We start from the raw sequence: 15,665 nt of genomic DNA, 5'->3' as shown, positions 1-15,665 counted from the left end.
CCCTCCTCTCCTCCTTCCAAACTGGAAAAGGGGGCCAGCCCAGCTGCCCTCTCCCCTCAATACACCAGGTGCCAGAACACAGCTGTCACTTCATTGTTCCCCCCACCCAGGCAAGCTGAGCTGGGTAGGGCTGAGCTGGGTGGGGTTACCCAGTGTTGCATCCAGCTAGGCTGTCTCCACTGCAGGAAGGTCCAGCCGGAGATTGATTCTGAGCAGCAATTCTGACTGGTGAGAGCTGCGGTGGATCGGTAGGTGCAGGGAGCCAGGGTGGTAAGGATTGCAGGTCTGGATGGATCAAGAACCCCCCAAAAGAAAAATTAGAATTGCTGGATTGAGGAAGATTGGGGAATGCCAGGGGGATGGAAGGGCCCAAGGAACAGTAGAGCCCCTGGAGGCAGGGAAGGGCTGGCTGTGGGTCTTAGCTCCAGTTTTCTTCTCCCCAGCTGTGGCTTGGTATCCCCATCTGTGCTATGGTGAGACCCCCTCTACCAGCTACCTTGCTAAGAGAAAGGGCTTCCGTAAAAGCAAAAGCAAGCGACCCATGAATTGAGGACTGGGGAGCACAAAGGTGTAAACTGAAGGGAGGGGGTGCTCCTGTCCATCCCAGGTCGTCGGCAGGTGAGGTGGGAGCAGCAAGTACCAGGTTAGAGCGTCCACTGCCTTCACAGCTCTGAGCTGCCATGCCTGCCCCACTGCTCCCATTGCTGCTGAGAGGGCTGCTGTCCCGCCTGCTGCTGCCTGCCGCCCGCCTGGCCCGCCAGCACCTCCTGCCCCTGCTGCGCCGACTGGCCCGTCGCCTGGGCTCCCAGGATGTGCGAGAGGCTCTACTGGGCTGTTTGCTGTTCATCCTCAGCCAGCGACATCAGCCAGATGCTGGGGAGACCTCCAGAGTGGACCACCAGGAGAGAAGGGAGAGATTAGGCCCCCAGAAGTGAAGCCAAGAGTCCTGGCGGGAGCCGAATAGCCATCGCAAAGCTTTCTCCTGGAGTAGACAGTCTTGGCACCAGCGCCAATGCAGCCTGCCCACTGGGCAGTCGAGTGGGGTCTGACCTGAACATGCCTCCCCCTCCCTGCAGACGTGTCTTTCTAGAAGGATGCTCTGTATCTCAGACAATGGATCACTGCACCTCCCTTCTGCCGTTCTTCCCAAAGACCTCTGCTAATGACCTCTGGCCTCAGGGGAGAGGAGACCTCACCTCCAGGCAAATGAGGACATAAAGGATCTGACAATTTAGATAAGAGGTAACATTTGGATCCAGACTGTTGGTCTTCCGGGCTTGGGACTTACCTTAAAATAAGAAAATCTTGGTTGCTTTTGGAGGCAACACTGCTCCTAAAACCCAGCACAAACAAGTGCTCAATAAATATTTGTTGAATTCTTGGGATGCTCCTTTGAAACTCTTGTCACCCACACCTCAGTGGGTAGCAGGTGGGGAGGGGGCCTGAAAGAGAGAATCACTAGGAGGCTTCCTTTTGCTATTTGTTCCACTGTCCGACTCAGTCTCCAAAACCTTGAAGTTGCCCAGGCAACGGTGGTGCATGCCTGTAATTCCAGCAATTCCGGAAGCTGAGGCAGGAGGATCCTGAGTTCAAAGCCAGCCTCAGCAGATTAGCAAGGCATTTAGCAACTCAGCAAGACTCTAAATAAAATATTTTTAAAAGGGTTGGGGAAGTGGCTTCGTGGTTAAGTGCCCCTAGGTTCAATCCCTGGGACCAAATTAAAAATAAAAGAGAGAGAGAGAGAGAGAGAGAGAGAGAGAGAGAGAGAGAGACGGACAGACAGACAAAACCTTGAAGTTAAGTTGTTTCTAGTGTCTAACTTTGCCCAGAAGGTCACACTTCCCCTGGGTCTATTTTGGAGGAAAGTTGGCTGCTAGCTCACAGGAGGAAAACCTGTTTGAGTCAGTCTGGAGACTTCTCAGCTAAAAGTGGTGGGGAGGGGGAGCCTTGTTTGCTAAAGGATCCTGTAGGTAGCCACCTGGGGCGTGGGGCAGTGCAGAAATGCAGGACTTCAGGACACTCCACCCAGAAGAGAAGGGGAGGGGGTGGCCTGAAAAATTGACTTCCTTATTTCCCCCTCCCCAGTGGGAGGGGCCTGGGGGGTGTGTGTTTCAAATAAGAGTTGTCAGGCACATTTGCATCCCAGCCTCCGGGTTATTTGCTTATTGCTTCCATGCAATAATCCTACTTCCCTGAATGAATCTTGAGCTCTAGGTGGAGAGGGGGATAGTGATGAGTACAGGTTCCTCTCAGTATCCCCATTCAATTCCCAACGCCCAGAGAAGCGACACCAAAGCTGTCACCCCCACTCCAGTAGGACTCTCCTCGCCCCATTCACCTCCCCACGGGGTTCTCCAAAGCCAATGCACTTGCTCTGGCCTCCCGAGAGGACGAACTGGGGGAGGGGCGGAGTGAAGGGGGACTGAGTCCCGGGTTCCCTCGATACGCTGGCCACCCTTCCCAGGCCCACGAGCCCCTCCCACGGGGCCTCCCTCACCGCCGGCGTCCCGAAACGCTCTGCGGCGAACGGCGCCAGGCTGGACTGTGAGCCTGCCGCGGAGCGCTGGGCTGGCGCCGCGGTCGCCAACTGCAACCTTTCTCCCGCTCGGCGGCAGAGATCGGTCAACCCCCGCGCGGGCTGCGCTCTCTGGCCATGGCCATAGCCTCAGGACGGAGGTGAGGAGGCCAGGAGGGCTCCGGGACTCGCCGGCCTGGGAATTTCCGTCCTCTCCGCCAAGTCCGGATGCCCCCGCCGAAGTCTCAGCAGGTGCGCGGGGAACAGCGGCGGGGGCGGCGGGAGAGAGCGAGGCGCGCACCGGGCGGGGGCGGGGTCTGCGCAGTTCTCACGCTGCTCAGGCAGACTGTGTGTCGGTGCAGTCTGAATCTGAGGTTTCTGGAAGAGAGGGTAGTTTTCTGCGAGTTTGAAGGCCTACTAAGGTGACTCCCCCTCTTCTCTGATCTCAACCATTTACCGTTACCGCAGGTCAGAGATCTGCCTAGAGCAGAGGGCAGGAGCCTGAGATATTAGGCGACCAGATCCAGTGATCACACATAATTCTTCTTGAACCCTGACCTAGTACCCACCATTTGTCTTTATTTAAAAATTTGACGTTGTATTCATCATTGAGCCTTTTTATTAAATTTGGTTTTTAAACTTTGCACTAGGGCAGAAGTGTAGCTCAGTGGTGTCCCAAGCGAGTTCATGTTCACGTTCACGAACCCCAGCACATAGTTAAGTCTGGTCCTGCCTTTTCCTTTCTTTTCTTCCTCTCCCTTCCTCTCCTTTCTCCCTTCCTTCAAAGTACTGGAAATTGAACCCAGGGGTGCTCTACCACTGAGCTACATCCCCAGGCCCCCCTGCCCTTTTTTTTTTTTTTTTTTTAAATTTTGAGACAGGGCCTCTCTAAGTTGCCTAGGCTGTCCTGGAACTTGAACTCCTCCTCCTCAGCCTCCCTACTTGCTGGGATTTCAGGTCTGCACCATTGCACCCAGCTGATCACTAACACTTTCAAACAAACCATAATTCCACATTGCATTACAATTTATCCTGATTACTGAGTTTTTTTGGCATCCCCTTAAATTTGGCATCCCAGGCAGTACCTCACTGACCTCTCTGTAGACCCAACCCTGCCACAAGGCCATGGAGACATAATCACAAACACAACTGAGAACATGACACACATGTTCTAGTGACAACCCCCCAGGCTCAGCAAACACATTTCCAGCAAACACAGATGGCTTGTTGATGACAGCTGAAAGGATGCAGGCCTGGGGAGAGATAGGGCTGTGTGCTGGTGGTGAGGCATGCTTACAAGTGGCCAGGGGGAGGAAGGAGTCTGGAGCATGCCACAGTCCCCAGTGTTGTGGTGGGGGATTGGGTTGGGAGTGGGGGTCAGCTGGACCAGAGTCCCCCCCCCCCCCCCCCCCCCCGACCGCCTGTGACTGAGATCTGAGGATTCCACGGAGGAAGAGAAACACAAGACTGGGCAGAGGACTGATTAATTTGGCTAGAAAAACTCCAGGCACAGGCCTGTGTTAGTGGCTGTCCAGCAGAGGGCCCAGGAACCTTCCCTGTCTGGAAAGGCCACTGTGATGGGTGTGGGTGCTGGCTGGGGTCCAGGCAGGGTGTGTGCCAGATGGGCTTCTCTCCAACAATAATAGGCCTGGCTGTTGCCATCCCTTGAGCAGGCCAGGCCCAGTGGGGGTGGGGAGAGGAACCAACCTTCTCCAGGCTGGCCTCTTGGGGACCCTCACTCTTTCCTCCGGTTTCCTTATACTTCTAGCCCCCTGTGTACACAACTGTACCCACTAACCACCGAGCCTGGCTGTGCCTGGCTGAGCTCTCTGCCCACCAGGCCAGCCACTCCCACAGTGCCAGAGCTGGGAAAGGAAGGTGGGAGTGAGGCAGGGGGCCAAGGAGAAGGGGAGGCAATGGCCAGGAGAGGAAGAAAGAGAGACTGGACAAACAGGAGGGTAGGAACCCAGGGTTGTGGACAGACATGAGGCCACTCAAAAGCCAAGGGGCAGTGCCTAGAAAAACACCACCCACACCCATCTTCCTGCCCTCTGTTTACTTCCTGCTGTGGGGAAGATGTGTGTCGTCTCTGTGGGGGCTGTAAAGCTGGGGACACCTCTACCCACTGTCCTATATAAAACCCTCCCTCCTCAGGGTCCAGGCTTTCATGGGAAGAGGGGTGATTTTGCAGTGTCCCTACAATATTAGTACTGTTAACTCTTTGTTGTTGATGTTTTTTGGTACCAGGCATTGAACCCAGGGCACTTAACCACTGAGCCACATCCCCAGTCCTTTTTTGTATTTTATTTAGAGACAGGGTCTCGCTGAGTTGCTTAGGGCCTCGCTAAGTTGCTGAGGATGGCTTTGAACTTGCAATCCTCTTACCCCAGCTTCCTGAGCCATTGGGTGCTGTCACTGAAACCTGCCGCTAATTGTTAATTAGTGTGTATGACATCTCCAGGGGACAAACCTGAGGTTCTTGAGGGTGGGGTAGGCAACCTGGGTTGGATTTTCACTCTGGAGGACACTTCCAACCTTTGGATCATCCTAAAGCACTGAGGTAGGGGCAAAGAATGACCACCTGATTTACTTTCCAACAATAACAAAAAGGTATCCTTGCCCTTCCCTTGAAGTACATGGTGGACTCCTCCTCAGCCTGGACCCCCTTCCTTGTCAGCCAGGGAAGGATATGGAGCTCAGCAAGGCTTCCACCTCTGACCTGTATCATCTCTGGGACAATGGGATTTGTGCAGGATGTTGGGCTCTTCCTGGCTTTCTCCTCCCATCCCCAGCAGTGCCTCAATTTTCAAAAGTGCTGGCTGAGATCATGAGGGGGCTCCAGGGTTCTGCCTTTGGGCGCTACACAGAGACAGAGACAAACATACACACTCATCCCCTTCAAGCCAGCGCTTTGGGTGGTTTGATGTTTATGGGTCTATGGCCAGGGGTATGTGTCATGGGTAGAAAAACTCACCACACAGGTCACCAATGATTAAGTTGTAGGGATTCCACAAGGGAATGGGGGAGAGGGACAGAAGGCTTATTGAAACGAAAAGAAGAGGGATCTGAACTGGCAACGGCGGCATGAAAAGGTGGGGCGCTGGAAAGAAAAAAGGCGCAGTATGAAGTGGCTGGAGGGGGCCTGGAGCGGGAGAACAGAATACCTCAGGTGGGGCCTGGCGGTGGGGGCATCCGGGCCAGTGTGAGCCCGGTGCTCGTCCCGAGGTGGAATGTGCAGGATTTACACAGCCCCTGCGTGGAGGGGACTAGGACGCCCGGTGTGGAGCCGTACCCTCCAGGCCCACGAGCTTGTTAATGGGCTGGGTTAGCGTGGCCCTCGGAAATAATAGGAGCAGAAGGCCCTGGGGCGCTGGGTGTCTGGGCGCAGCCCCGGAGAGTGCTGAATTGCTAATGCGGAGATGGGGTGGGCCGGGGGCGGGCCGGGGGCGGGGCCAGGACGCCGCGGTCCCGGGAGGTGGTGGCAGGCCCGGGACAGTGGCGGGCGCCGGCCGGGGGCGGGCCCAGAGGAGGGCGGGTTTGAAAGCTCCAGGGCGGGCGCGGGAAGCCCTGAGAAGGCGCGCAGATCTCCGCGTGGAGGAGTCCTCCAGCAGGTGCTCCCAGGGGCTTGGGTGGGCGCGTGCTGGGGACGGCCGGGCGCGGGGTGGCGCGTCCAGCTTGCCACGAGGGCAGGGAGGCCCGGCTAGACAGCTCCGCGACCTGGACACAGACGCGGGACCCCTGCTTCCCTGGCCTGGCGCGTGCTGAGCGCGCAGCACGTGGCACACACAGGCCGGGCGCTGGGGGATCCTGTGGGGACAACGACTCAAGTGGGGCATCAGCGGTCTGGCTCCGGGCCCAAAAGCTGCTGTTGCCACGCGGACCTCTCCAAGAGGCAGGCGAGGGGATGGTTAATCCTGGGAGGTTAATCCTGGGAGACACGGGAGGGGCCGCGACGCTGTTTGTGCAGTGAATGTGATGGGATGGGGAGCGACGCAGATGGAGATAGGGGAGCTGTCCCTTTAAGTATCCCTTTTACTAGCCAAATATTTGTCCCTGATCTCTCCTTCCTGGTGTGTCCTCATTTACTCAAGTAAATGAGTGACAAGACAAGGACAGCAAACTGCAGGCTTTCTCCTCAGAGGAGAGAGGTGATGGGGGAACATTGGTTCCGTCCTGGCCCTCATCCTACTTTGGGGTCTCTCTATCTACCCTTGGCCCACTCATCTCAATAACCTCTAGACCCTCGGACTTGCCCTCCCGTCTGTGTGAGTTCTCCATGCCTGAATGTGTATGTGATGGGATGGAGATGAGGTACCCTACATCTGACATTCAGGTCGCGCTGGGAATGGTCTGGGCCCCCACCTTATTTTTCTATTTATTTATTTATATTTATGTTGTAGGGGGACTGGGGATTGAACCCAGGGGTGCTCCACCATTGATCTTCATCCTCAGCAATTTTTTTTTTTATACAGGTTCTCACTAAACTGCCAATGCTGGCCTCAAACTTGCCATCTTCTTGTCCAACCTCCCCAGTAGCTGGGACTGTTGCCTATTTTTTCCCCTTTAATTGGAGCAAAGCCCCCCCCCCCCAAGTCTACAGGAACATCTGGGAAGCAGTGTTTATATCTCCCTCCCCACTGGGGAAGGAACCTAGAATAAAATGTGCATTGAGTTTGAATTCTGGGCTCCCCATTCACCTACACAGTGATCTTAGGCAAGAAACCCAACATCTCTGAACCTCAGCTGGCCCATCTGCTCAGTGGAAACCATCTAGAACTAGCTTCTGGGTAGTTGAGAGAAGCAGGGAGGGGTTCTGCAGGTAGTGACTGGCCCCATACAGCACTCTAGGGAGTGAAGATTTGATGTAGCACAATGGTATGCCTGGAAGTTAGGGTGAAAGAGAGGTGTTAGGAACCTGGGGGCAGGAACGGGCTCAGTTTGGTGGCTGCTTTCAGGATTTAGCAGGCTAAGGCATGGCCCTGATACACCAGATGGTCTGAGCTGGTATCAGATCCCTGGTTGCTGTTGGGCAAAACCTGACAAGAACAAAACACCTAGGCCAGCCAGTGGAATGTGAAGATGTGGGCAGGGGTGGAGGGGTGCCCAGTGAAGTTGCATGGTGCCCAGGACGGGTGGGGACTGCTGAGAACAGAGAGCAGGGGTAGAGCTGGGGGAGAGGACGGAAATCAATACTTCTCCAAGCCTAATGCAGTTTGCTAAGGGGACGAGGGCTGTTCTGTCAAGAGCCTTATCTGTGGGGGTGGGGTGGAGCACTGGTCAATACTTTTGTTTGCCACTCTTCCCAGTGCCTAGCAACAATGCCTGACTGGCATACAGAGGTCCTTGGTAAATATTTGTTGAAAGAAGAAGCCCTCAGCCTCCATTTGGAGGTGCACCCCACCCCGCAACCCAGATTTGGACTGGGGGCTGAGGAATGAGGAAGATCTGTAGTCTAGAGTTTACCCAGGGAAGGGTGAAAAAGCCCTTTGAGGGTCTCAGAGTTCCCCACTGAGTTGCTGCTGCAAATCTCAGGTGCCGGGGCGCTCCCCTGCAGAGACTTCTTGCAGTTTATCTGCCCAGCTGCTCTGGCCTTTTTATCTCCTGGGTGTGCTTTTGTGCTTATGAGGCTTCCCCTGAGGCCTGAGGGATTCTCTCCTGATTTGCTCAGTACCACCGTTTGCACTCTGGGCCCTCATTCAGCACCCTGTGGACAAGGCCTCAGGCCCAAGCTGCCTTAGGACTCCTCCTAGGTACTTCCCAGGCCCCTTCTATTCTATCCTTCTGTTAGTGAGTCTGGGCCAGTGCCCAGACAGGGAGCAGAAGGCTGTCTTCTACTCCATACAGCCTGGGCCTGGTTCCAGAGCTGGGCCCACCTGGAGGGTAGACCAGCGCATGCCAGTGTGGCCTCCCAGGCCATCTAAGGGAAAGCTGTTTCATCTTCTGGTGCCGGGGAGCATCCCCCTGCACAAGCAGGCCACAGAGAGGAATGCTGAGAGCGGTGGTTAGAAGCTTTGGGACTAAGCAGTTTGGGCCTGTGCCCCACTCCCAGTTTTCCTGCAAGGCCATTCTCAGAAAGAGGAAGAAGACAGTGGCCTGGAGAGGAACTGACAGGGGGATGGGATGACCCTTGGGCAGTGCTGGGGGTCAGAGTGGCTGGGCAGGGTTGTGAGAAGGCCCGGGTCCCCACACCCTTTGTGAAATATTTCCCTGGAAATCTGGCCGGGAAGTAGGAAGCCTCTGGGCAGTGGCTGGAAAGAAAGGCTTAAGATGTCCCCAGCAGAGAGGCCAGTCTGGGGTGCCTTGAGTAGGGGACAGGCTGGGCAGAGCCTCCCCTGTCCTTGAATCCAGGGGCTCCTGGGAGGGTGGAGAGGTCAGACTTGCAGAAGGAGCCTGGAGCCCTGTAGATTGCTTTGGTTTGGTTTTGTGCCTTTTCTCCTTCCTGCTTCCCCTCCCTCTGGCTGTCTCCTCCACTCCATTCCACCCTGTCCTCTGCCCTCCGGCTCACCTTCCATTGTCAGCACTGTCTCTGACCCTTCTTATCCCTTCCCTGTCTTCTTTAACTGTCTTTCCCTCCCTTTCAATCATGCTTCCTCCTCCTTCTCTCCTGCTCTCCACCCTCCTGTTTCCCAGCTTATAAACTGCTTCGGCTGCTGGATAAAAATAGCGGTGGCAACGGCCAGGCTTGGAGCCAGGTGGAGCCTGAGCAGGCATAAGGGCTGGATCGGACTGGCCTGCTGGGCCAGAGGGTCTAGTTAGTGGTCCTGAGGGGCAGGGCCCAGAGGGGATCCTGCGAGGCTCTCCACTTGCCCACTCTGTCCGCCCTGTCCCCTCCTCCCAACAAGAGTCTGAGGAGGGCTGGGTAGAAGCAGGGCCTCATACTGCTTCTGCCCCCAGCAAGCGCCAGAGGGAGGGAGCCGTCAGCCAGGCACAACCGAGGACAACAGCACCATGACTACCACCAGTCACCAGCCTCAAGACAGGTACTGTGGGGGGGACCTTGGCTAGGGATCAAAGGAATGGGTCTCCAGGGGGCTGGGTGCAGTGTTCCTTGGAATTTGGAATTGCCATTGCAGCTGGCCTTCCAGCCCAGGTCGGCTTGGGGCTGGGAAGCATGTGTGCATTGGCTGGGTGCTGGCGGGAGAGTCTGCAGGGAGGGCACGAGGTGGGCAGCAGGCCGTCTGGCCTGTCAGTGTTTCCCCTGTTGCTCTCCAGCTAGTCTGCAGCTTCCGGCTCCTCCCGCCACCACCGGGGAGATACTTGGCAATACCCTTCATTCCAGAGCACATCTGGCAAAACCTCTCTGTCCCTCAGGACTGCCCCGGGGCCTGTGCCTCAGATGACCCCCACCCACCTTGGTCCTCAATTTGACCTTCCCACTTCTGGAGCCTGTGAACTCGCTCAAGTTAGATCTGCAGCCGCAGGGGGGACTGTGTTTTGGGGGAAGAGATTGTGTCCATTCCAGCTCTCCAATGGTCTGGGACCTGACAATGTTGATGAAGCCCTGTCACACTCCTGCCAGGCCTTAGACTGTCTTTCCCTCTGCCTCAGGCCACCACACCCCTTAATTTTCCCCTGCTACCTTCTTTCCTTTCTGTGCCAAAGCTTATGGAACCAGGCTACTTTGGCTGTGGGGTCTTTTAACTTGATCTCTTTGGGACCATTTCCCCACCTGTGAAAGGCAGATGAGAATGTCCACTTGATGGGGCTGGATTTGGAGGGGAAAGAATTTAAGTATGGGCCTAGCAGTTCCCTCCTTCCTCTCTGCCACCTTGTTGCACTGTTCCCTGGCTTCCCAGTCTCACTGTAACCCTCTGTCCTGTGTGACATTGCCTGGGAGTTCTGCCCTCCGTTCTGGGCCTCTGAATCCATCCTTCAGCATCTTTACTTCAATGGGGGGTATATGAGGCTTTGGGGGCTGTATTTGTCACAGCTCAGACCTGCCCATTTGGGGCATTTACCTAGGCCCTCTCCGTATGAGGTCTGTTATGATCCAGGCCCCTGCACCCTGACCAGGCCTTCCTCCTTAGTGCCTTGGGGGGGTCTCTGAAGAATGTGGGTGTTGGCTGCTGGGAGAGTATGGCAGGCACATCTGGAAATGGCCATGGGCCTTAGTGACCCTGGTGAACCAGGGTTGCTAAGCTTATAGGTAAGGCCTACCTAATTAAACACTGGCCTGGCTGGAGCTGGGTGGCCTTTATTTATACCCGGTCCAGATGACTGCCCAGATGATTTCCAGTGGCTACAGACTCTTGGCCTACCTTAGGTAGTGTGACCTACAAAGCCAGTTCTGTCTAGACCAGGGGGAAAAAACAACTGTAACTCCCTCCTTCTCTGCCTCCCAGGTACCCCACCCGCCTGCCCTGCTAGGTCCAGAATGGTCTGGGAGTTTCTTGACCTCAGAATCCTTTTGGGGGAACCGCAAAGTTCCTGCTCAGCCGCACAATCACTTCCAGCCAGCCTGCCTGGTGGGGGCAGAAGACTCCTCGCTGTTTGTTTTCTTACTCACCCGCCCACCCCAGCCCTTCAGCAGGATTTCCAAAACCATCTCCGGATGTGTGGGTCACACTGGTTCCCAGCCTACAGGATCCCCTGAGTGTTTGAGGGCTGAGAACTGAGGTCCTATCAGTCATGCCATTCAGTCCTATGTCCCTGACCCCCTTTCCCCTCTACTCGACAAATTCCCTAGAGAAATGAAGAGATTGAGGGCAGGGAGGAAGGGGTCTCAGGTTGACCTGGGAGGGAAGGCGGGATGGTAGGTCACTTAGCCCTTCTTTTCTCCCATCCCAGATACAAAGCTGTCTGGCTTATCTTCTTCATGCTGGGCCTGGGGACACTGCTCCCCTGGAATTTTTTCATGACTGCCACTAAGGTGAGACTTGGGGACCTGGGTTCCATGGGGCATGTCCTCTGAGCTTACAGGGTCTGGGTGTGTGCCTTTGGGCCCAGGAAGAGACAGAGGTTCCAACCCTTTCTCTGCAATCCTTGCAGTATTTCACAAACCGCCTGGACATGTCCCAGAATGTGTCCTTGGTCACTGCTGAAATGAGCAAGGACATCCAGGCTCCAGCTGCCCCCACAGCACCCTTGCCAGAGCAGAGGTCCCTCAGTGCCATCTTCAACAATGTCATGACTTTGTGTGCCATGCTGCCACTGCTGCTCTTCACCTGCCTCAACTCCTTCCTTCATCAGAGGTGAGTACCTGCCTCTGGCCCAGCCCGGCCATTACTGACTCCTGCCCACCCCTTATTGCTGCCCTGCGCCTCTCCTGTAGGATCCCCCAATCTGTACGGATCCTAGGCAGCCTAGTGGCCATCCTGCTGGTGTTCCTGGTCACTGCCATCCTAGTGAAGGTGCAGCTGGATGCTCTGCCCTTCTTCGTCATCACCATGATCAAGATCATGCTCATTAATTGTAAGCTTGGACTGGGAGGGGATGGATGTCATGAGCAGTCGGGACTTAAAGGCCTGAGTGTGCCTGGCCTGGCCTGGGCTAGGCTGGGTGTGGGGCAGAGGGAAGCCCAGCATCAAGCCTCACTGGGAGCAAGCGGGAATCACAGGGGCTCATTTTCCTTTGGACCCTTGACTGCCAACCCCACCATCCCTTGCTGATACCTATCCTGTTCCCCAGCATTCGGCGCCATCTTGCAGGGCAGCCTTTTCGGTCTGGCTGGCCTCCTGCCCGCCAGCTACACAGCCCCCATCATGAGTGGCCAGGGCCTGGCAGGCCTCTTCGCCTCAGTGGCCATGATCTGCGCTATTGCCAGTGAGTCCCGTCCACCTGCCTGTAGCCCTGGGGTGGTGTCGGGAAGAAGAGATGGGGCCTCTCTGATCATGGACATTGTCTGTCTCAGGTGGCTCAGAACTGTCAGAAAGTGCCTTTGGCTACTTTATCACGGCCTGTGTGGTTGTCATTTTAGCTATCATCTGTTACTTGGGCCTGCCCCGACTGGTGAGCAAATGGAGAGAACTGGGGTTTGGTGGGTGGGAAGGTCCAGGGTTCCCGACCAAGAGTGGTCTGAGGCCAAACTCTGGGGGAGGTAGGAATCCTAGCAATGCCTCTGACCCTGCCTCTCTGTCTCTGTTGCTTGATAGGAGTTCTTCCGCTACTACCAGCAGCTCAAACTTGAGGGGCCTGGGGAGCAGGAAACCAAGCTGGACCTCATCAGTAAAGGTCTCATAGCCTAAGGAAGCAGCGGGGGAGGGCGGCATGCCAGGCAAGAGCAGCATGAACATGAGCAGAGGGGCCAAGAATGGACACACTGTATTAGCTGGCAGCCATGAGCCAGTGGAGGACAGAGCGACCGGGGTGGAGGTAGGGGGCAGTAGGAAATGAGGGCTGGAAGTGATAAAATGTGGGAAGATCCTAGATGACCCTGTATGCCCTGGCATTAGGACTGAAGGCACTAGGAAGCAGTTTCAGATTCTGGGCAGAGAATCACGTGACTTGAGGCTCCTGGGAATGGTTAAGCCCTGGGTGGGAGGCTCAAGCCCTGGGGATTTGAAAAGGAGGTTTCAGCTAGGTGTTGGGGTGTGGCCGCGGTCCACCTGTAACTAACCCTGCCTATTGCTCTGTCCTTCCTACAACTTGAAGATTCTTCTACAACCTGTCACCTGCCAGGAGAGGGGCCAAGAGCAGGCAAAGAGGAATCTGGGGTCTCAGCCCCCAACTCTCAGTCAACCAGTGGAAACCACTCTATTAGAGCCATCCTCAAAAATGTATGTGGGGCAAGGCATCTTACCCTATGTCCCTTACCTCTTCCTCTCCTTTTGCTCCCTCCTTCCCTGCTGCCACTAGCTCCCTTTTTGACCTGAGACTAGTCACATTCCTGGATTCTTTCTTACGTGTGCATGTGCACATGTTCATTTTCTTGGTTCTTTGATGCACAGCAGCCACGAAGACAGCCACCTGGAGAAGCCAGGTGTGGTGGGACATGCCTAATCCCAGTGACTTTGGAGGCTAAGGCAGGAGAATTACAAGTTCAAGTCCAGCCTCAGAAACTTAGTAAAACCCTATCTCAAGATAAAAGATAAAAAGGGTTGGACATATAGCTCAGTGGTAGAGTGCCCTTGGATTCAATCCCCAGCACCAGAAAACAAACAAACAACAATAAAAACAACAACAACAACAACAAAAAACTGGCTGAGTGCTTTCCCTTTTCTCTAGATCTCAGTCCTGGCTCTCTCTGTCTGCTTCATCTTCACGGTCACCATTGGCTTATTCCCTGCTGTGACTGCTGAGGTCAAATCCAGCATCGCAGGCACCAGCGCCTGGGGTAAGGACCCTGCAACTTCCCAACACATTCTCAAGCGGGACTGGAAATGAGGTTGAGAGGGCCTGCATTGCCTTCTGCCCAGCCAGATCTTCCTGGGTCCATTTGTCCTTCCCCGGGCTGGAAGTACCTTCTCTGTTGTGTGGTTGGGGAAGCTGAGGCCCAATGAGGGTCAGAGTTGCTCTGTCTGTTTCTCTCCCCTCCCCTTCTCCTCCTCCCCAGAAAATTACTTCATTCCTGTGTCCTGTTTCTTGACTTTCAATATCTTTGACTGGTTGGGCCGGAGTCTCACAGCTGTTTTCATGTGGGTAAGTGAAGGAAAGGCTACTTCCCTGGGGGAAGGAGTCCAGCCTGAGACCCAGAAAGGGAACCCAAGAAAGTATAATGGAAGGGGTCCATTATTTAAAATCCGGTTTATATTATTAAGTGTATAAGTTTTAAGTGTAAAACTTAACGTGTGTGCGTGCACCTACCCGAGTCAAGTTGTCAAACATTCCAGCACTCCACAGGGTTTCACTGTGCCCGCTCCTTCCTGATCAGTGTCCCCTTAGAGGTAATCAGGCTTAGAGGTCAGTCCGGTCTCGAGGGGCACTAAATGGAACCCAGGGTTCAGCCCCGACTGAGGAACTGCCTGGTGCCTGCAGCCTGGGAAGGACAGCTGCTGGCTGCCGAGCCTAGTGGTCGCGCGGCTGGTGTTTGTGCCACTGCTGCTGTTGTGCAACGTCTGTCCCCGCCACTACCTGCCCGTGGTCTTTGAGCACGATGCCTGGTACATCTTCTTCATGGCTGCCTTCGCCTTCTCCAACGGCTACCTCGCCAGCCTTTGCATGTGCTTCGGGCCCAAGTGAGTGGGGCCCGGTAGGGAACTTGGTGGCATTTGTCAGGATCTAGAGCTCCGGGTGGGGACACTCGGTAGAGGGAGAGAGGGCAAAAGGAGATTCTCTGATCCTGAAGCTGATGGCTACCGGGAGATGGCTGGGGAAGGGTAGTGAGGGTGGCAGTACCCTGGTTGCTTAGGTGGGGCTGTGGAGGGAGCGGTTAGGGCTGCCTGGAAGAGGTCCCCCCAGGACACATTCCCCCAAGAGGCAGAAGCAGGTTGGGAATGGAGGACAGATTGGTCTCCCCACCCCAGAAGCTGGGGACCCTGGCTAGGGCAGGGGCCGGGCAGTCAGTGCTTAGGTTGTCTTGCCTTCCCTCCTTAGGAAAGTAAAGCCGGCTGAGGCGGAGACCGCGGGAGCCATCATGACCTTCTTTTTGTGTCTGGGCCTGGCACTGGGGGCTGTCCTCTCCTTCCTGCTTCGGGCAATTGTGTGACCATGGGCAAATGGAAGGACTCACTGTTGGCCTGCCTCCTGCCCCTTTTGCCAAAGATGCGAGGCAGTCTGAAGGTTTTCTCTTCTTTTAAAGCCAACTTCTGCTTTCTTATGGCCTGTGCTGGGCCACAATGTCTAGGCCCTGGGGAGGGAGCCTCTGAATGGAAACTGAGGACAGTGAGAACACTGTGGGTTGGAGGGTCAGTCAGGAGGGGCGTGGCCTCTGCCTGATGGCTCTGACTGGTCCCTGCTTGAGCAGGGCAGGAGAGGCTCCTGGGCTCAGAGAGCGTGCATGTGTGTTTTGTGTCTGTCTGCCCATACCAGGGGTGGCTGGGGACCAGGACTGACCGTTGTATGGTCTGATCTGATACTTCCCCTCCCTCCTTTCTTCCCATGTGCTTTCTCCCCCTTATCCGTGCCCCTGTCCTCTGCCCTTCACCCATCCCTCCTTACCCATCATGCACACTGTTACAGTTGCTATTTTACTGCCTTTTTTTTATACTCAACACAAACCAGGTGCCTTCAGAGGCTCTCTGATTAAATAAAATAATTTTTTTTTCCTCTCTAT

At 55.4% G+C, this 15,665-nt stretch overlaps 2 protein-coding genes across 6 annotated transcripts; both read left to right on the top strand.

Moving 5' to 3' along the window:
* Positions 1-680: 680 nt before the first annotated feature.
* On the top strand, positions 681-1,526 carry MYMX (myomixer, myoblast fusion factor; the record flags this gene model as incomplete). The annotated part of the gene is made up of 1 exon (XM_079147451.1): positions 681-1,526. The coding sequence occupies one exon, from the start codon at positions 681-683 to the stop codon at positions 933-935; it is 255 nt and encodes an 84-aa protein (XP_079003577.1). The 3' UTR covers positions 936-1,526.
* A 1,008-nt stretch (positions 1,527-2,534) lies between these two features.
* Positions 2,535-15,660, top strand: SLC29A1 (solute carrier family 29 member 1 (Augustine blood group)). 5 transcript variants are annotated; one of them, XM_079147027.1, is made up of 13 exons: positions 2,535-2,767; positions 9,410-9,495; positions 11,303-11,384; positions 11,504-11,706; positions 11,787-11,926; positions 12,143-12,277; positions 12,366-12,463; positions 12,607-12,685; positions 13,106-13,230; positions 13,679-13,787; positions 14,007-14,092; positions 14,429-14,628; positions 14,987-15,660. In XM_079147027.1, the coding sequence occupies exons 1-13, from the start codon at positions 2,744-2,746 to the stop codon at positions 15,096-15,098; spliced, it is 1,479 nt and encodes a 492-aa protein (XP_079003153.1). In that variant the 5' UTR covers positions 2,535-2,743; the 3' UTR covers positions 15,099-15,660. The 5 variants fall into 5 exon arrangements, with proteins under 5 accessions (XP_079003153.1, XP_079003155.1, XP_079003154.1 ...); XM_079147029.1 differs by having other exon boundaries at positions 2,574-2,676; XM_079147028.1 differs by lacking the exon at positions 2,535-2,767 and adding an exon at positions 6,002-6,126.
* The last annotated feature ends 5 nt before the right edge of the window (positions 15,661-15,665 follow it).

The sequence above is a fragment of the Sciurus vulgaris genome, assembly GCF_902686455.1.
Source record: "Sciurus vulgaris genome assembly, chromosome: 7".
Taxonomy (NCBI): domain Eukaryota; kingdom Metazoa; phylum Chordata; class Mammalia; order Rodentia; family Sciuridae; genus Sciurus; species Sciurus vulgaris.
Note: the sequence above shows the minus strand (reverse complement) of the source record. Positions and strands in the feature narration are given on the sequence as shown.